General features: G+C 57.9%; 1 protein-coding gene across 1 annotated transcript; it reads left to right on the top strand.

The window, feature by feature from the left end:
- The first annotated feature begins 3,529 nt into the window (after nt 1-3,529).
- SNTA1 (syntrophin alpha 1) lies at nt 3,530-16,479 on the top strand. The gene is made up of 8 exons (XM_085048507.1): nt 3,530-3,833; nt 6,123-6,308; nt 13,041-13,239; nt 13,330-13,537; nt 13,606-13,736; nt 14,881-15,077; nt 15,152-15,339; nt 15,606-16,479. Exons 1-8 carry the CDS (start codon nt 3,569-3,571, stop codon nt 15,696-15,698), a joined length of 1,467 nt encoding a protein of 488 aa, XP_084904633.1. The 5' UTR covers nt 3,530-3,568; the 3' UTR covers nt 15,699-16,479.
- The last annotated feature ends 4,048 nt before the right edge of the window (nt 16,480-20,527 follow it).

Here is a 20,527-nt window from a genome sequence, read left to right as displayed (position 1 = left end):
TTTCCAGCTGAAAATCAGCAATTGACCCCAGAGCCGAGGTCAGGGCCCTGGCAGCAGCCTTAGTCCTGCACCTCAGCCTCCTGTGCTGCCCAGCCCCTTCTCCTCCCACTGCTCCTGCTGCCAGGAGAAATTCCCAGCTGGGCTTTTGTCACCAACGCACGCGTGTTTCTGCGGGAAGTTTCTATTTCTGTGAATAGCAATTTTTCAAGCAACTCCTCCCCCGCCTGCTCCCCTCCACAGGAGCCCTGACGAACGCCGCTGGCACGCCTGGAAGCTGCGGCTCACTCCTGCATGCCACCCCCGGCCGGAGCCTCTGCCCTCCCATCGCAGCCTGTCGTGCAGCTCCACGGCACGGGAATTACACTCATGGTGTCAAATCGAGCTGGGACCACTCGCTGTGCTGGGCTCCCGGTGCTCACCGCGTGCTCTGGGAGGGATAAAAAGAAGTGGAGAAGCCTGGAGGAGCCAAGCCAGCGGGAAAACCCCAGAACAGCAGCATCTCTGCTTGGGGGGCACTGGGATCTCAAAGAACATCCTGGCATGTCCCAATTCCTCAGTTTTGCCAGCTGTGGAGAGGAGCCAGCAACTGGTTTTTGTCTTTGAATAAACCTGGAGCCAAGCCCCCCAGTATTCCACCAGTCTGTCAGCCCTATTTGTCCCCTCCTGATGGACCCTCTGCTCAGGGTGAGCCTCCCAGTCTGGGACCAGGATCCTACAGGCACTCTGGACTCCCAGTTTCCATGAGAAGACACCACCTGCAATACTTGCCTTGGGTCTCCATCCCACATAACAAATTGATGCAGTTCTCATAGGAATATTCATTGCTGAAGAAGGGAAGAGCAGGGGGTCCCACGGCCAGGCAGAAGTGGTGGCTGTGGGATGTGCTCTCTGCTGGGGGTCACTGAGCATTGCCCTCACTACACTCACAGGGTGAGGCTGCGTCCCCAAAGGAGGTGAAGTCAGAGTGCTGTCACCTGGATCCAAGGACCATGGTCCTTTCTCCATTCCAGCAGCAGGACAGGGAAAGGCATTGGCACCATCTGGATGGCTTCCATGCATCCAGGCCATGCCTCTCAGCATCCACACCTCGGGGCACAGAGCTGAGAAATGAAAGGGAACAACCCGAACGATGCTGTTCTGCTGCACTGAGAGCTGTATTTAGCATTCCCACTGCTGGTTCAGATGGGAATGGGCCCTTAGGGGCTGGAATTATCAAAAGCAGCTCTTGGGAATGAAAAAAAGCTGGACAAACTGCTGATTGCAGCTGCCTGGCTGGCAAATAAAGTGAGTGCTCCCAGAGTGGGTGGCACGGGGGGAATGAGACCTATCCTCCACTCAAGGACCAAAGGACCTAATTCCCCTTGCTGCTTCCAAACTGGGTGGCACTGGGAGCCAGAGTGGGGCTGGACAGGGGCTGGGATCGTAGGGCAATATCCTTGGGGTGGTGTAGAAGTGCTTGCCACAGTGAGCAGCACCATACTGCAAAGGCAAATTGTCATTTAAACCCTGGCCATTTTACCAAAAAGCAAATCAGGAATATGTAAACCGTCTGTTTTGTAAAGAAATAACCTTCAGGGTTTCCTCTGCTGCAACCTCAAGAAATTCCACAGCTGCTGCTGCGTGGGAGGGAGCCCAGGGAGCATTTTTCTGCTCTGCATGAGGCTGATGCTCAGGGCTGGCTGCAGCCCCTGGCCTGGAAGGGCTGTGCTGAGCAGCACATGCTCAGCCCCCCCGCCCTGTGTGCCCAGAGCCTCTCTCCATCCCCTTCCCAGCCTGCCAGAAATCTCACTGAATTCTTATAAATCCTTGCCTTTTCCAGAGGGTCTGAGACCTCAGCAGTGCTGTCCCAGAGGCTCCTGGAGCTGCTTGAAGAACTCTGCAAGGGGCAGAGTGGATGTGCCAAGAGCGATTTGCTACTCCTGGAGGTATTTTCTACTCCTAATTAATGCAGAAAAAAATGGGTGTCTGCCAAGGAAGTCAAACTATACCCGTTTTCAAGATCTAGGCCAAACAAGGAAAAAGCAATGCAGACTCTTCTGAATGTCTGCAGACACCATCTCTCTCTGCCTGGCTCCTGTTTGACACTCGTTGGGACTGTTGGGAGGTTCCTGCCCTGGCTGTGGCTGCTGGGATGAGCCACAGCTCCGTGCCCAGCTCCCGCTGCTTCTCATGTGACAGCTCAGCGCAGGGATTCCCAGAATGTCCAGGGTCAGACCTAGGACAAGTAACAGAACCCTGGGGGCCTGTGTCTCTCCCCATGCCCGTCGCAGGATGGGAGTGGAGAGCACTGGGAAGCACCAGTTCCTCCTGCTGCCCTGTGTCAGGCCAGAACGAGGAGCACTGGGGAGCACTGGGGAGCACTGGGGAGCACTGGGGAGTTGTGCCCCTCTGGTACCTCAGCCCATATTGGAGTGAGGTGAACCAGGCACTTCCAGTGTCCCATTGCAGGCTCTGGTGTCCTGGTCTCTCCCCGTGCCCCATCCAGGTCAGAGCAGGGCACTGGAGGGCTGTGTCTCTCCTGTTGCCCCATCCCAGGCTGGAATGGGAAGCACTGGGGAGCACTGGATCCTTCCCAGTGCCTCATCTCAGGATGGAGCGGAGAGCACTGGGGAATCATGTCCCTCGTGGGCAGGAATAGGGAGCACTAGAGAGCACCATGTCCCTCTGGTGCCTCTCCATCCGGGCTGGAGAAGGGAGTACTGGGGAGGACTGGGGAGCACCATGTCCTCCTGATGCCTATCCCAGGATGGAGTGGGGAGCAGCGGGGAGCTGTGTCCCTTCCCAGTGCCCCATCCAGGGTCGGTGCGGGGAGCACTGGAGAGCATGCCGGTGTCCAGTCCCGGGAGGGAATGGGGTGTTACGGGGTCCCCATCGCTCCCAGCGCTCCGTCCCGGTCCGGCAGAGCGGTGCGCGGGGCGGTGCGAGACGCTGAGAGGCGGTGCAGAGAGGGCTGTGGAGCGGTGCGGGGTGGTGTGGGAGGGGGACAGGAGGTGCGGGGCGGTGCGGGGGGTGGGTGGGACGCGACAGGCGATGCGCTGAGGGGGGTGCAGGGCGGTGTGGGACGGAAACGGGCGGTGCGCGGGGCGGTGCGGAGGGGTGTGGGACGGGCGGTGCGCGGTGCGCTGAGGGGCGGTGTGGGACGGAGACAGGCGGTGGGCTGAGGTGTGGTATGGGACGGGCACGGGCAGTGCCCTGAGGGGCGGTGTGGGACGGAAACAGGCGGTGCTCTGAGGGGCGGTGAGGGGCGGTGTGGGACGCGGCCGGGCGGTGCGGTGAGGGGCGGTGTGGGACGGGCGGTGCGCTGAGGGGCGGTGTGGGACGCGGCCTGGCGGTGCGCTGAGGGGCGGTGAGGGGCGGTGTGGGACGCGGCCGGGCGGTGTGCTGAGGGGCGGTGAGGGGCGGTGTGGGACGCGGCCGGGCGGTGCGCTGAGGGGCGGTGTGGGACGCGGCCGGGCGGTGTGCTGAGGGGCGGTGTGGGACGCGGCCGGGCGGTGCACGGGGCGGTGCGCGGGGCGCTGAGGGGCGGCGCGGAGCGGTGCGGGCGGTGCGGGCGGCGGAGCGCGCGAAGATGGCGGCGGGCAGGCGCGCCCCGCGCACCGGGCTGCTGGAGCTGCGCGGCCCCGGCGGGCAGTGGCTCCGCGTCCTGCTGACCCTGGCCGAGGACGTGCTGGGGGTCAGCCCGGCAGACGGCCCCGGGCCCGGCCCCGAGGCCCCGGCGGCGCAGCTGAACGGCGGCGAGCCGGGCTCCGCCGCGCCCGAGGCGCTCGCCAACATCAGGCGCACCGTTCGCGTCGTCAAGCAGGACGTGGGGGGGCTCGGCATCAGCATCAAAGGTGAGGTCCCGGGGGTCCCGGGGCGGCGGGGGGGAGAGGAGCACCGGCACCGGGACCTGTTGCTGCCGCCGTCCCGCGGCTCGCTCGGAGCTCCGTGCGGAGAGCGGGGCTGGGGTCGGGATCCTCCCACTCCCTTAGCCCCCGCGCAGGACACGGAAGGGGACGCGTGGCAGTGGCGCGACCCGAAACGTTCGCAGCCCACGGAACGAGCGGTGACTCGGGGTGCAGTGAGTGGCCGGTCCCTGCCCGCTGTGCCCCGGCCGGAGCGAGGGTCCCCAGCATCTGGGAGCCGGAGGGGGCTCCCGCTGTCCCCCGCACCCACGGGCAGGCTGGGGTGCGGGGCACACCCGGTTACACTAAAGTTGCCCTTTTGCAGCCAAAGGGAGGGCTGGGCCGGCGTGTCCTTGTACCCCCGTGTTCCTGAGCTGGGAAATGCCCCTTTAAAACTATCAGCAAGACGAAGGGAGCGATGCAAAGCCCCTGGAGATTTGCTGGCGCTGTGGTGGCAAACTGGCGCTCTTGGGCTTGAAGCTGTGTGCTCCCGGGAAGCCGAGCAGCGGGAAGCCTCCCTGTTATAATGCCTGTCTTCCCTCCCAAGCTGCCCCGCTCCTTGGTGACTCCTCTGAACTTCAGGCTGGAAACTTCTTGGGGCAGGGATGGCGTCCCTGCCTGTCTGCCTTTGCTTCTCACGCGGCTCCGAGCGTGTTGGAAGCTGTGAAAGCAGGATGGAAAGGGCAGCGGAGAGGGCAGGGACAGGGCTGTCACGGAACGTGGCTGTGAGAGGCAGCGGGCTCGGCAGCCCCGGGGGCAGTGACAGGGCAGCTCTCGCCTCCTGACGTGGCTTCTCCTCTCAGCTCAGAGGGGACAGGGACGCAGCCTCTGGCTCCCTCTGGAAGTGGGGAGGTTTTGCAATGTGAATGTGCGGGTACTGGAATGGATCAACACTCCGGGCCGTGTCTGCAGGATGTCCCAGCCTGCCAGCCCGTTTTTTGGGAAGCATAAACCCTCCGTCATAACCACCCCTTGGCTGCCAAGTTATTGCTTGCTCTGTGGCTCTCCCAGGAAAGGAGAAACTTCCCCTGGTCCAGTTAAAACTTTATTTTTGCGGTGACGTATGTGGAAAAGAAGTAGTTGCCATCAAAATTGAGCAGTGGAAGCTGTTGTGGAGGGTGGGGCAGCTGTGGTAGGGCAGAACATCACTCCTCACCGGGCTGCTGGCATGTCACTGTTCGTGTGCCAGATGTGTCTCACGCCGGGGCACTCGGTGCCACCCGTGGGGTGGGTGTCCTGCTACGGGCTGTGGCGAGGGGCTGGCAGGACAGCGGGGAGCCAAGCGAGAGCGGGGCTGGCGGAGGTTCTTAGCCCTGGCAGAGCTTTCGGCGCTGGCAGCCGGGTGAGGAGGCGCTGCCGCAAGGACGGAGCGGCCCCCGCCGGGGCCTCTGACAGCTGATAACCAGAGCCCTCGCAGGGCTTGGCAGGCGGCTCAGCGAGGAAATGCCTGTGGCACTGGTTGAGAGCAGCCCGGGGCGGGCAGTGACAACAGGCTGGGCTCAGCATCTCCCTCTGGGATGAGGATCATCTCTTGGAGACTCCTCGGGACAGGCTGTCCCGGGGCTCAGGGCACGTCGGGCACTGCTGATCCCAGCTGCAGTGGGCAGTGTCTGCTGCATCCCTGCTGCCTGGCACGGAGGCAGCTCGGATCTCCCTGCGGGTTCAAAAGTCAATGTGCAAATTGATCTCCTGAAGCCGCTGGGAGTTTGAATAGCATTCTTTTAGTCGGGACAGCGGGGAGCACCAGGTAAATAGGGCTGCTGTGTGGAGAGGAATACGCAACCAGGTTGGTTCACCTCTCCCTGGCTCTTTGGCCTCTCCAAAAACATTCAGCTGTCTTATCTGTTGAGATCATGGAGTCCTTGGAGCCAGGATAGTTGCTCAGCACACATGATTAATAATTCAAATAAAGACAGACATGCTTTCCTGCCAAAACTGATGGGGAGATGGCCAGGGTACGTGTTCGCTCTGTGAATAATCTGTGACCAATCTGAGTGGTTTTGGAGCAATCACTTCATCTGCTGTAAAGCCTTGTGGTACTTTGGCTGCTCTGGCTGGTACAGGTGTCCTGTGGGTATCTGGGGGAATGGGCAGTGGGCTGACCTGGCACAGTGCATTGAATGCCAGGAGAAAGGCTCATCCTTGCTGAGACCATCTGGTACCAGAGCATCCCCCTCCCCACCCACTCCTGCGAGTGCTCCAACAGCCACAACTGCTCCCTGTCTCTTCTGTTTCAAGGTGGCCGAGAGAATAAAATGCCCATCTTGATCTCCAAGATCTTTAAGGGGCTGGCAGCAGATCAGACCGAGGCGCTGTACGTGGGGGATGCCATCCTTGCCGTCAACGGCACCGACCTGTCCGAGGCCACGCACGATGAGGCCGTGCAGGCCTTGAAGAAGACGGGCAAGGAAGTGATCTTGGAAGGTAGGAGACAAGGATGTGATGGGGGGAAGGGTCCTCCTGTACTGGGATGACACAGGGTGCCATATCATCTGCAGCTGCATTTGCATAGCCTTTCAAATGGAAAACAACATATGCAGAGTAATTTTTCTGCTCATCCAGAGAGCTGGAGGTAACTGCTGGGATCTCCCTGTCTCCCTGCTGAGAGGGAGGGATGTGTGTGCCAGTGCTCCATGCCCAGAGGCTTTGTCTCCCCAGTGTGGGACCAAGGGCAGGCAACAGTGGGAGGTGTGGGACAAGTTTCTGGGGTTTGGAATTCTTCCATTGCACAGCATCACCCCGACGTCTGCAGTTCCTCGGGCAATAGAAAACATTTTCTGCTTTTTCCATGGTTTTAATTTAAACCCTTATCCTGGCTGGTGTAGGTTTATGCCAATGGGGAGGAGGTGCAGTGTCCCCCCACTCCTGCTGAGCCTCCTGGGGGGTTTGCTGGGTGGGTTTTGGGCAGGCAGGAGCAGCAGGTGGAGGATGAGGAAGGGCCTGCTCAGGAGCTGCTCACCCAGGGGATGCTGCCCACCCAGGGGTGCAGCTGCAGGAGCTGCTCACCCAGGGGATCCCTGGCAGCTGAACCCCACCAGATGTGGCAGCTGAGGCTACAGACATCCCAGGGATGCAGTCTCCACCATTCTGGAGCAGACTGTTCCCTGGGAACAGGCTCTCTTGGCACACTGCAGGAGCCCCCTGAGTCCCACTTGAGGACTGGGAGAGGGTTGGTGGGTTGGGACGATGGGAGCCCTGAGGGAGAGACCCCATTCTTCTCTGGTTACCCTTCACATCACATCTGTCTGTGTTTGCCCACCCTCTGCCAGCTTGGCCAGGCTGGGATGAGCATCCCAGATCTGTCCCTCAGGACAGGACCCTTCCCCTCCCCTCACTTCCAACCAGCCCTGGAGGTCTCCCTGCTTCACTGAGAGGGTCTTGGCACCACAGACCCTTCCCAGTGCAGGTCCCAAAGGGAGGTTTGATTTGGGGGCAGTGCTCTGGCCTGTCCCAGGACAAAGCAGAGTTCTGTGTGCTGTGCTGCCAGAGACCACCATGGCTCTGGCTTTCCTGCGCCTTCCCCAGATTGTCTCAGCTCCAGATTTTCATTTTTAGCTTTGCTCAGCCCTTTCTGCTGTGGGTTCCTCCTCTCCTGGGAGCCTCAGGACCACAGTTCAGCTGGAGGAATGTGCTGCTCTGCACAGCTGCTGGGAGCAGATAGGGTTGGTGGTGGGGTGGTTTTGTTGGTTTTTTTTCTGACCAAAGAGAAATACAAGAGCTTCTTTCTTTGTGAGTCTGCGAAATTCCTGCCTGGAGCCGCTGCTCGCAGACCACCCTCCCTCTGTTATTTTCTCTTCTTCCTTTGGTGTGGGTTTCCTTTCTGCCAGAGGTCCTGCCAGGGGTGGAGAGGAGCTGCCCTTTCTCGAGAGAGCAATTTCTCTCCCTCCTCCATCCTCTGGGAGCCAGGTCCCCTTCCTGGGAGGCAGCTGCAGGCAGGGCCTTTGCTGTAGCTTGCTGAGCTCAGGGATGACCTGCTGGGCTTCTTAATTAATTAATACTCCCGGCAGGTACCCCTGGGAGGAGAGTGGGTCTGGGCTGGCTCCCACCACAGCACTCTGGAAGCTCTGGGATGAGTTTGTAGCTGATGTTGTTGGGGTCCAGACAGAGCAGGACATCAGATCTCTGCTGCTCATCTGATTTCTGATGTCAGTGATAAACGTAGTACATCTCTATCCCCTCCCTGATTTGGGTTTGCTGGCACTGTGCCATGGTCCCTGTCACTGCCCTGTGGAGGTGGTGGCCCTGCCTCAGGACAGGGTGTCCCCTGCCTTGTACCTGCCACCCCTGTGGCACTCCAGGAGCTGGCTGGCCAAACACCCTGCCCTGGGGAAGGGTGCAGGGCTGGAGGGCAGGGATTGGCCTTAAAGTGCCTGAAGGGTGTTAAACGGGGGTTTCCCTGCTCCCTTCTCCTGCTTGGAAAAGGCAGAGCTTAAAAAAGAGCATCTTCACATTACTTAGACACGTTCTGGTCCCTGCATGGTGCCAGGTGTGACTCCACCTTTCCTTACAGTGCTGTAAGTGCTCAAACAGAGTAGTTTGGCACAGCCAGTGTCTGTTCCCTCCTTGCTGCTCCTGGCTGCAGTCATTCCTGGGATTAGGAGATTTTAGGGTGGTTTGCTCGTGGGAATACAGCAGGTAACAAAACTGGGAGAGCTGGCACCTCCTCACAGGGCAGTGAGCTGGGAGGTGATGCGTTTTAATGTGAGTATCAGCAGTGGCTCCACGTGCCAGATTTCACCCTGGGCTGCTCAGCTTGGCTTCAGGCTCCTGGGTGTCATTGCTGCCCAGGCGTGAGGACACGCAGATACCTCTCTGTGTGTTCTGCCAAGATTTTTTTTTGCATGTGCCAAACTACTCTCTTGGTATGTGCAGGAGGAGTTGGACTGTATTTATATTACATTGTTATTTCGGGGAGAGTTGCTCTCCCTTGCCTTATTTTTCCCTTGTGGTTTTTTTCCCCTTATTTTCATTGCTTGGAATCCAGACACTCTCCACGGCAGGGGAAAGGCTGATAAACATCCTTCCAGCTGCCCTGGGAAGGGTGGTGGGGACAGGAGTGGTTTTTCTGGTGAGGCCCCTGCGCTGTATTGTCACAGGGGGAGAACTGGGAGCAGTGGGGAGGAGGAGTTGGGACAGCAATGGGTGTCTCATGTCCTTGGCAGCCTGGGGCTTGTTGGCCACAGGGGTGCTCCCGGGGCTGTCTCTGCTCTTCAGGACTTGCTTGGCCAAGTAATAGCTTAGAAGGTTGAAATTCCAAAAAATTGGTGCTGGGAGAGTGGGGCTGGGGATGCTCTGGAGTGCTGGTTGCCATAACTGTAGGAAGGAATGCTTTGGATCTGCCCTAAGGTTGATGAGGGAAGACATCTGCCTCCTCCACACCTCGCTGCTCTGAAGCTGTGCTTTCCCTGGAAAGTTTCCTGGCTTTGTTTCTCCTCCCCTGGAAACACGGAGGGGTGTCCCATGATCTCCCTGCTGACGGTGCAGCACAGGGGAATGTTTAGCAAAGAGCTGGGGCAGGGAGTGTGGCACTGAGTGCTGGGACAGGGTCCTGGGGCAGGAGGGACAGCAGTGGCACCTCACTCTGCAGCATCCCATGGCATCTTCCTCGCTGGCATGGGACTTGAGCTGAGGCAGCTGGGACAGGAGCTGCTGCTGTGTTCAAGTTTGGAGCCAGGGATATACATCCCATCCTGGGTGGGATGCTGGGGGACTGTGTTCACCATTTTGGAAGCACATCAGAGCATCAGCTTGGAGTTTGCAGGTCATTTCAGGGTGTCTCTTTGGGATGTGTTTTTGCTGAGCCCCCCAGTTTAACGTGCTAATTTTGCAACATTAATCCTGAGGCAGAGAGGGACCAGCTGGACATGGGATTAGCATCTCTGCAGGGCCAGTGCTGTGTCTCCAGGTCCTCTCTGGAAGATTTCCCAATGTGATGGCGTTGCTGAGATGTGTAGATGCTGCTGGGAAGATTTTGGCAGGAGAAACAGCCATACTCATCCTACCCCTGACCAGCAATGCAGTCTGGAACCTCTTCTTGGAATCCATGCTGTGATCTCTGGGCTGAAGCAGAGCGTGCTGGTGACCCAAGCAGTTGGGAGGGTGTTCTTGAGCCTGCTCTGGGTGTCCATGTGTCTGTTTTCCTGCCTGGAGGAAGCACTGTGGCTCCTCAGTGAAGCTCTGTGGGGTCAGGCTTGGCTCCGAGCAGTGCTGAGCTGTGAGCATGTGTGTGGGGCAGCTTGTGCTGACTCAGGATCCAGGGTGCCAGGATTGCTTGGTTTGCACTTGTTCTCCATCCTTGTGAGGGATGGGCTGATGGAGAGGGAGAATTCGTAGTCAAGGAGTAAAACCAAGGATTTTTTGATGGGTCTGCCCCTTTCTGGCATGCTGAGGAGAAAAAAAACCAGCTGCAACACAGAGGCAGACACTGGGCTTTTGGTTAAACTGTCCCTGGTGCAGCTTACTCCAGGGTTCTGGGCACATGGGATGCTCCAGTGGTTGGGAGCCTCTGTGCCACCACCCCCCTGCAGAGGCACCGTCCAGGTATGGGATGGATGGCCACAAGCCCAGGGATTTCTGCTGTTCCCCAAAACCCTAAAATAAAGTGTTCCTCAGTGCAAAGGCCTGAGCAGTTAAAGGTCCTATTTGTCCCCTGTTCTCTGTCCCGGAGAGGATCAGTGGGACAAGCTCTTTCCCTGGACAGCCCAGGTGGTTTTGGGGGCCACATGGGTCAGCCCAGCAGCCACCAAGGGCTGTGTGCCTGCAGTAGGTGTCTTTAAGTCAACAGCAGCCAGGCAGTGTTCCTGCCCAGTGGTTTTTGGAGGGTGCAGACTGCCAGGGAGCAGGCAGGAGCCCCATCATGCAAGGTGCTAATTAGAAAGAAAAAAACAATTCAAGAATGACAGTTACCAGTAGGTGATGCCTGATACAGTGTGAGTTGTTTGCTTTAATGAGATGGAGGTAATTAATTAATCCATTCAATACCAACTGCAGTGAAGGGACTGGCAGAAGTGTAAGTCAGCCTGCTGTGAAGCCAGTGCTGGGGTCACTGGAGGGGACAGCAGCTCCTGTGGAATGGTGTCTTAGCCTTGGCCAGGGAGCATCGCAGCCTCCAGCACATCCTGGCTCCATGTGCTGGCTCAGGACCCCCCGTGCTCTGTAACCAGCCTGAAATCCTCCTTAAATCCAAGTCCCAGGGACACACACGCTGCCTGTTGCCTAATCCTCTGTGCCCTGTCCCGGACTGGGCACTGCTCCTGCCCTGCACGGCTCCCTCGGGACGTGACCCCGCTACCGCCCAGCCCACACCGGTGACGTCCCCTGCGTGCCCGGGGAGCCAGGGGCTGGCGCAGGGACACCGCTCGGGTTTCAGCAGCTCAATGGCATCTTTCTGAACTCCAATTAGTTCCCAGGCACCGGGATAATGGCAGGGCCCCGCTGCCAAGATTAATGGCTCGGGTCAAACGCAGCGCGGCTCAGATGCCTGCAGGAACGTGGCTATTTTTATAAGGGGAGGCGCAGGGCACGAGGCTGGTGGCCCCCTGCCGCCGCCTTGGCCCCGCGGCCACCGCGGGGTGACCTGGCCCACGTGTCACGCCACTGTGGCCATTTATAGTCATATCCCGTGGGGCACCCACGGGGCTCTGGCTCCCCGCAGCTCCTGCCGGGCTGTCAGGATTTGAAGGCTTTAGGGAGCTCACTGGGATAGGAATGAAGAGGGAGAGCACAGAATAGGCTAAAAGATTAAAGGGATCCACAAGGATCATCAACAGGACACCTCAACAATCCCACCTGTGCCTGACAACATTGTCTTGGAGCTCTGGCACCCTTGTGGCAGTGACCACTGGGAGAGATGGGTGGGAAGTGGGTAGTGGTGGCCAGGTGAAGTTTGGGATTGGGTGGCTCTGCGTGCAGACTCTTTCCTGGTGGGAAAAGAGCTCCTTTCTGGCAGCACATCAGGCTGCTGAGGCTTGGCTGCAGCGATGGAGCTGGACCCATCCAGCCACCTACAAGTGTTGGCTGCAAAGCCAAGCTCATGTCCCCCATCCTGCCACCCACACTGCTGACTTGGGCCTGGTGTGGAACCAGCCAGCATGGCTGGGGACGTGGCTGCAGGCACATGGCTGTCCCGTGGTGTTTTCCTAAGGGCCTCCAAAGGGAAGCCCGTCTCTGGAGTCAGTAGCTGGTCCCACACTGCCCCAGGGCAGGCCCAGGACTGGCATCCCGCCTGCTCAGCCGCAGTTTTTTAGCCAGCAATGGCAAACTCATTTTCAGGATATGGCTGTGGGGCCCCATCAATTTGTGGTGCCTTTCATCTCCCCCTTCCCCTAAACCTCTGGAGCCGGCTGCCATCCCAGCATGGCTCTGAGGGCTCTGGCTCTGGAGCCAGGCTCACTGGGGACTGATTTCTTGTCCCTGGTTTGAGGCTTACGGGGCAGGGCTGTGCGAGCAGAGAGCATGCTCTCCAAGGCTTTTCCTGGGGCCAAGCCAGGGTATTTGAGAGCTATTCCTCAGCTGGCAGTGGGACTGGCTGTACCAGCACAGTTTGGACTGTGTAATTTTGGCCTGGGACTCTTTCCCATTCCCCACCCCTGGCTGTGTGTGCTGCCCCAGGGAACTGCTCAGGCCTGGATCTGTGAACTGATCTGGGTTAAAGGGAAGGAAAAAGGGGGAAAAGGGCATTTTTATCCCTCTCAGGGAGCTTCCTAGGCTGGGATGGTGGGGCTGAGGTACTGGGAGGGTCCAAGGTGTCATGTGAGGGTGGTGAGCCCTGGCACAGGGTGCCCAGAGCAGCTGTGGCTGCCCCTGGATCCCTGGCAGTGTCCCAGGCCAGGCTGGACAGGGTTTGGAACAACCTGGGACAGTGGAAGATGTCCCTGCCCGTGGAACAAGGGGCTTGGAATGAGATGAGCTTTAAGGTCACTTCCAACCCAAACCTTTCTGTGATTCTATGTCACTCCCTGTGTGACCTTGCCCACCAATGCACTCCCTGCTCCTACAGGGGCAGAGAACCCACAGCACCTATGGGTGGCAGCTCTGGAGAGGTAATGGTGGGTGCACCAGCTCTGATGCAGGGAGGGTAAAGGAGGTTTCAGTGGGGCAAGATGAGGCTGCCCTGGCCCGTGCCATGCCCTCAGCCTGGCGCTGCCTCTCTTGCAGTGAAGTACATGAAGGAGATCTCGCCCTACTTCAAGAACTCCTCGGCGGGGGCGACGGTCAGCTGGGACCCCTCTCCCGCCGCCCAGCAGAAGCGATCATCCCCCCTGCTGCCCCCTCGGGAGCTCCGGGAGAGCCGGAGTGTCCCTCTGAAGATGTGCTACGTGTCCCGCAAGTGCCTCCCCACCGACCCGGAGCACAGGTCAGCACATGGCACCGGGGCTGGCAATGCCACCGCCGTGTCCCAGGGAGCCGAGGGCCAACAGAGACCCATGGAGCCGTGTCCCTGCAGGTACCTGGAGGTGTGCTCGGCAGATGGGCGCGTTGCCCTCTTTCTGCAGGCGAAGGATGAGGCCACGGCGCAGTCGTGGCTCGGCGCCATCCAGGCCAACGCTGCTGCGCTGCTGCCGCGGGTGAAGGAGGAGCTGCGGGCGCAGCTGGCTGGGGCTGGCACGGTGGCTGGACGGGACATCAAGCACGTGGGCTGGCTGACCGAGCAGGTACCCCCCGGCCCCCCGCCACCCCGTGCCACCATGCTGTCAGCCACCCTAACCCAGTCCCTTTGCAGCTCCCCAGCGCTGGCACCAGGAACCTCTTGGCTGTGCTCACGGAGAAGGAGCTGCTGCTGTACGGGAGCCTGCCACAGAGCCGAGACGCCCTGGGCAAGCCCACACACAGCTACCCCCTCATCGCCACCAGGTAGGGGCCGCCAGCTCAGAGCCCTCCGCCCTGCGTGGGGACAGTGACTGGGGCAGTGGCAGGGTCTGGGAATCAGGGCAGACCCCCAGGGGTGGTGTCAGATGCCCAATGTGGTGACAGTGACCAGAGATGGTGGCAGGAGTTGGGGGTCAGGGCCTAGCCCTAGGGATGATGGCAAGCCACCGAGGTGGTGGCAGTGATCAGGGATGGTGACAGGGGCTGGTAGTGGTGGCGGCAGAGGCGTTTTAAGTAATGGTAGAGTCCAGGGGTGGTGGCAGGGCAGGGACGATGATGACAGTGTCCAAGGGGTGGTGGCAAAGTCCCTGGCATAGCAGGGGGGTCTGGAGCATGGGGTTGGTGACAGTGTCTAGGGGTGGTATCAGAGCAGTGGGGCGAGGGATGCCGAGTCCCGGGAATGGTGCGAGGGTTCGGGTTTCAGGGAGAGATTCGGGACGGTTTGGGGCGGGGTTTCAGCGGGGAGGGCGTGGGCTCGGGGCGTGGTTTTGGGGCGGGGTTCGGGAGGGCTTTGGGGCGGGGTTGGGGAGGTCCTGGGGCGGGGTTGGGGAGGTCCTGGGGCGGGTTTTGGGGCGGGGTTCGGGCGGGTCCGGCGCGGCCGCTGCGGGGCCTCATCTGCGGGGCTGCAGTGCCCTCTGGCGGCCCCGCCGCGCAGCCACCGTGGAGCGGAGCGGGATGAGCGCTGGGGCCGTGCGGGCTGTGGGACTGGGGCAGTGCTGGGGCCGTGCGGGATGCGGGAGTGGGGCAGTGCTGGGGCCGTGCGGGCTGTGGGACTGGGGCAGTGCTGGGGCCGTGCGGGCTGTGGGACTGGGGCAGTGCTGGGGCCGTGCGGGATGCGGGACTGGGGCAGTGCTGGGGCCGTGCGGGCTGCGGGACTGGGGCAGTGCTGGGGCCGTGCGGGATGCGGGACTGGGGCAGTGCTGGGGCCGTGCGGGATGCGGGACTGGGGCAGTGCTGGGGCCGTGCGGGATGCAGGGCGGAGCTGGGACTGTGCTGGGGCAGTGCGGGGTGCAGTGCTGGGGTTGTGGTGGGATGGTGCGGGGCGCAGTGAGGGGTGCGGTGCTGGGACGATGTCGCGGCGGTGCTGGGGTGGTGCGGGGCGCGGTGCTGAGCGATGACCGTGCCGCAGGCTGGTGCACTCGGGGCCGGCCAAGGGTTCGGCGCTGTACGAGGCCGAGCGCTCCTTCGCGCTGCGCGCCGGCAGCCGCCTGGGCGTGCAGACCCATCTCTTCAGCCTGGAGAGCCCCCGAGAGCTCGCCCTGTGGACGCGGCTGCTGGTGGATGGCACCCACGGCGCCGCCGAGCTGGCCCAGGAGGTCTCGGCAGGTCAGCAGGGGGCCGGGGGAGCCGGGGTGTGCGGCAGGACCCCCGGCTTACCCCTGTCCCCTCCCCGTCTTCAGCCTGCACGTGGAAGGGGCAGGACTGCACCCTGACCGTCCACATCGACAAGGGCTTCACCATCTCCACCAGCGAGCCCGGGCTCAGCAGGACCATCCTGCTCCAGCAGCCCTTTGAGAAGCTGCAGATGTCTTCGGATGATGGCACCAAGATGCTCTACCTGGACTTCGGAGGCCCGGAGGGAGAGATTGTGAGTTGGCTTTGCCTTCAGCATCCCCACCACACCCCTGGGGAAGAGGTGGAGCAGAGCACCCACTCTGCTCACAGCACTCATCCTGCACAGCATGGGGGTGACACATGGCCTGTCTTCCCACCCCAGCCAGGGTACACAGCCCTTCCCAGGGCCCTGTAAGGCTGTGGTGGGTTTGGGGAACTCTGGGTGGTGCCTGGCTGAAAGCTGGCTGCTGCAGGAACAGCCCTCCCCATTGCAAACATCCCTCCTTTCCTTTTTTGCAGCAACTGGACCTTCACTCCTGCCCCAAAACCATTGTCTTCATCATCCACTCCTTCCTGTCGGCCAAGGTGACCCGGCTGGGGCTGTTGGCGTGATGAGGGAGCACAGCACAGGGCGGAGCAGCCCAAGCCCCCCGGCTCATCTATGCATCTCCCTCCTGGCCGAACCCAGCCCTGAACCATCCCGAGGAGACTGCAGCCCCCGTGGGATCACACCATCTCCACCAAGGAAAAGCACCATCCATCCGGGAAAAACCCCCCCCGGGGCGTTTGGGGGCAGCGCTGGGGTGAAACCCCTCTTGGACAGCAGCACCGGGACTTCTCCGGTCTCTTGTTCCCCTCCTTCCTCGGCGGCTGGAGAAGCCTGTTGGGAGCACATGAGTGGACATGTGGCCATCACCCCAGTGCCTTGAGAGATGATATTTTCTGTACAAAGAACCTGTTTGTATCCATGTTTTATATTTATATTGCCCACTTAAAATGCTGATGCAGCAACTCTTCCCCACCTGGCTTGGACCCTCGGAGAGTCCCCAGGTCCTGCAGCACAAGGACCTGTGTCTGTTTTGCAGACAGGCAACCCAAGGGCTGGAGGCCAAAGCCAGCTCTAAAGTGCTTAAGGGACAGGAACTGCAAGGTCAGCTGTGTTTGCCAAATTTTTCCATGTTGTATGGAATGATAGGAGCCACTTTTCTCTGTTGGAGTTGGACAGTTTGTTTGGTTTTGTGCACTCTGGGGTCACTTTATTTCTCAGTTTGGGGGGGAGGGTTGTCAGGTGGCTGCTGCGGAATAACTTCTTTTATGAATCAAACGATTCTGCATGAAAATGCCTTTTTTGGGGGTTAAATAAAATTTGCAGATCACAGCCAGCAGGAGCCAAGATCTGTCTCCTGTTTTCACTTGGTGAAATAGAAATCAGTTTGTGGGTGGTGCCTGGGCTGAGCCTGGGGGTGTTTTCCACCAGGGGAGGAAGGGGTTTGCCTGGAGGCTGCTCTGAGCTGGTGGTGCTGCTCTGGGGGTGAAGGGGACACTGCAGGGACAGTCAGGTGGGGACAGAAAGTCTTTTCAGGTGCCCAGAAAAGACTGGGATATACAGAGAGGGACATGCTGATGCCAGTACCAGCTTTGGTGATGTCAGATGGGTTTGGATTCCCTGCTCTTCAGGATGCTCAGTGCAGGGTGGGCATCATTTCCAAACTCAAAAAAGTTGTTTTGCTTTTTATATTTTCCTTTTTCCAGTAAAAGCAGCTGCCTGGCTGAGCAACAGCAGAGGCTTGGAAAGTTGTTGGGTACAATGGGAAAGGGTTCTGTTTGCATCATTGCACTGCCACGTTCTGGGTTGATCTCCTTTTGTCCTGGCCCTGCCCATGAGGGAACCTGGAGTCTCCCAGGAAAGCCATTAGTCAGAGAATAAAACAGGCTGCCGGCAGAGGAACGGCAACTGATTAGCAGCAAAATAATATCAGAGAAGCTGTGGCTGCCCCTGGATCCCTGGAAGTGTCCAAGGCCAGGTTGGACAAGGCTTGGAGCATCCTGGGATAGTGGAAGGTGTCCCTGCCTGTGGCAGGGGTGGAATGAGATGAGCTTTAAGGTCTCTCCCAACCCTGAATCTCTGAGTCTGTGACTTTCAATGATGTCAGGCATCCTGCTGCCCTGTGAAGGGAGGAGCTCGAAGGAGGTATTGGGGTGACACATGTGGGTTTGCCATGAGCAGAATTCCCCAGTGCTGGGGAGCCTTTGGGGTGCAGGACAGGAGTTGCAAAAAAAGGAAGGAAATCCATAGAAATTGAGAGCAACAAAGGTAGTGAGATGTGTGGTCTGAGTGGGGAGGAACCAAAGAATCACAGATTTGGGTTGGAAGGACCTTAAAGCTCATCCCATCCCACCCCCTGCCATGGCAGGGACACCTTCCACTATCCCAGGTTGCTCCAAGCCCTGTCCAACCTGTTCTTGGATGCTTCCAGGGATCCAGGGGCAGCCACAGCTTCTCTGGGCATCCTGTAACAGGGCCTCCCCACCCTCACAGGGAAGAAGCAGCCCAGGAAGAGTTGATTTGGTGTAAGAAATAATTCCTATGGGGTGCTCCTGGCAGGACAGGGTGATGGAGAAGGAGGGGATGTCCCATTCCTCCCAGCACAGCCCCATGGCTGGCAGGAGGAATCTTTATGATGAACAAGCCCTTACTTTTTATTGCATGTAACTGTCAGATTTCCAGGAGACTTCGCAAAATGGATTTGCAAAAGAAAAAAAAGAGGTCCCCCCTGCCCCTGTTCCTAACTGTTAAATCAATACAACAAGTAATTTAGAAACAGATGGTGTATTTTTCTATGATCAAAAGCATGTCAGCACAAGGAAACACATTATTACTGCAATTTACCTTCCTCTTCTTGCCCTGCAGCCATTAATCTTTGGGGTTCATTGCAATAAAAGAGGAAATCACTCCCAATCCAGAGCAGATTTCCTATTAATCTTATGGACCACAAACTGCTTTGACTTTCCCAGTGCTGCTGCTCCATGCCTGAGCTGGGAAGGAAATAGTTTGGGGATGGATATTTATTTGCTTGCATTTCTTTGCATTTGTTGATGGCGTGCGGATTTTTTCCCCTCCTGTATTTTATGGTTGTTTCTCAGCCTCTTCACCTTTCTGACAGCATCCTTTGCTTAAAAAGATCCTTTCTCCAGGGATGCTCCTGCAAAGGGGCCTGTGAGGAAGACAACTGCCTCTTATAATGAGGGTCTGGAGCACCAGGAGAGGCTGAAGGAGCTGGGGGATGCACAGCCTGGGAGAAAAAGGAGGTTCAGGTAGCTGGAGATATTTCCCTAAGCCCAGCAGTACCTCTGATTCCTGGGAAGATGTCTGGAGAGGTGTTGTGAGCATCCTGGGCAGCCTGGGTATTTTCCAGGATGGTAAAGAAGAATTGAGGCCAGTGCTCTTCACAGACCCGTCTTGGGGAGAAAACATTGCAATTATTCCCTAAAACACTAACTTTTCCCTAAAGTTTTTTTCCCAGACTTTCCAGTTCTCATTGATGTAAATGTCCAGAAACATTCAGACATCTGGAATCACTGAATTTCTCTGCCCAGGGAAGATTTTGGGGGTTGGCAGCGGGGAATTGATCCTGGTGCAGGGTGGCATCTATATGGAGTAATGAACATTCCTGCTTGGGACCACATTATTCCCTGGAGTGAAGTACAAGTTCCTAAGGGCTTTATTCTGCCAGGCAGAAGGACTAATATTTTTAAAAGCATCTTTAAAATAACTATAATGAGCTCTGCTTATGGAGCTGGGATGATGGGAATGGGCTCAGGTTAAAAGATTTCCTCAGCTTGGTCACTTTGAGGCAGCTGCAGTTTTATTTGGTCATCACGACTGCAACAGCTCAGGGAAAGGGGAATTTAAAGGTGTGTGAGTGGTGGGGAATGGCAAAGGAGGAGGGAAAATAGTCCTTTTGTGCTCTCTATGCTGAGCTTTTGGGATGCTGGTCAGGGCCAAAATTGGGATGGAAGCGGAGGCACAGAGGCACAACATGGTTTGATGCCAACCATGGAGAGAGTTGGGTGATGCCAGTGGGGTGGCAGCAGCCCAGTTCTGGTGCAATCCTTTCCCCTTTGGAAGCAAATCGAGCCAGGCCATGGTGAGCTGAGCTCTGATTCCTCTACGGGGAAACCCGGCACGGTCAGCATCCACAGCAGCAACGTCACAAGCGGGGATTTTCCCCCGAAATGGCTCTTCCAGCTTGCAAGACATGAAAAACAGCCCTGACTGAAGGAGCTGGAGAGGGAAGAGAGAGATGCAGCGGGAAGAGTGATTAGGTTGTCCCCAGGTGTTTGCTCACCCCCGGCAGAACACAGTTTCCCTCCCGACACCGCTTGTACTTTCCATTAGTCAGCTCTGACCTTTCCGTGCTGTAATCAAACAAGACAACCCAACACTTAAATCTGAGCGTTTAGCGCTGACATTTACAATTGGTTCTCGAGTTGGAGAGACCAAATGAAAATTTCCTGGCAGACAGCATGCTGCAGGGCAGGGGAATCAAATAATTCCTCTGCTGGATTGCTGACGTGCTGGGCCCCTTCGGCTGCCTGGTGCAGCGGGTGGTATTTGGGCTAGAACAGTGACATTGAAAGTCAATATTCATCTGGAGTTTGTGTGATCCAACGGACATCACCCCCTCAGGGCACGAGGAAACTGGATTTGGCATTTGATGGATGTAAACAAATGTAAAAAGGAGAGATCGTACCCAGGAGGGAGCCCTGGGGGAGGGAGGAAGCTGCGTTAAATGTTAGGGATCCGAGGTGGTAATGAGGATGTTTTCTCTCGTTCAGCCTTGGCTGAATCCTTGCTTGGAAAGTGAGCACTTGGTGCATCCTGTGGTGCATTTCTCATCCCAGAAATAAGCTTAAACAGTCCAAAATACTATGAATCAGGACCCTTTTCTTCCTTTGCTAATACATAATTTGAATAAATAAATACATTTTTTAATTTTTTGGTTTTTTAGTTACAGAAAACAGAACTTGAGCTGTCCAAAACACTCTTGCTGTGTTTTTCCAGCATTGCTCCCTGTGCTGCTTTCCTGAAGCTTCAGTTTTCTGTGCAGGGACATCCCATCAGGATTTGACATGAGAACGGGGATCAGCATTTGTGTCTAAACCTACAGATTCTTGGGGTGTACTGTGCAGGGCCAGGAGTTGGACTTAATGATCCTTGTGGGTCCCTTCCAACGCAGGATATTCCATGGTGCTATGAAAAGCAATATTTATATTTTTTTTAAGGCTTATTTCTCACCTTTATCAAACTGCACCTAAAAATTGCACTTCAAATGTGGGTTGGTGTTTGGGGCATCCAAACAACCCCATCCTGCTCCATGGGTGCTGCTGGAAACCAGGGATTGGAAGCAGGGATTGGAACCTGCAAGGACCGGATAATT

Source organism: Lichenostomus cassidix, unplaced genomic scaffold (genome assembly GCF_008360975.1).
Source record: "Lichenostomus cassidix isolate B80296 unplaced genomic scaffold, HeHo_3.0 HiC_scaffold_633, whole genome shotgun sequence".
In the NCBI taxonomy this organism is placed as follows: Eukaryota; Metazoa; Chordata; class Aves; order Passeriformes; family Meliphagidae; genus Lichenostomus; species Lichenostomus cassidix.
The sequence above is the reverse complement of the archived record's forward strand: the minus strand, read 5'-3'. Positions and strand labels throughout refer to the sequence as shown.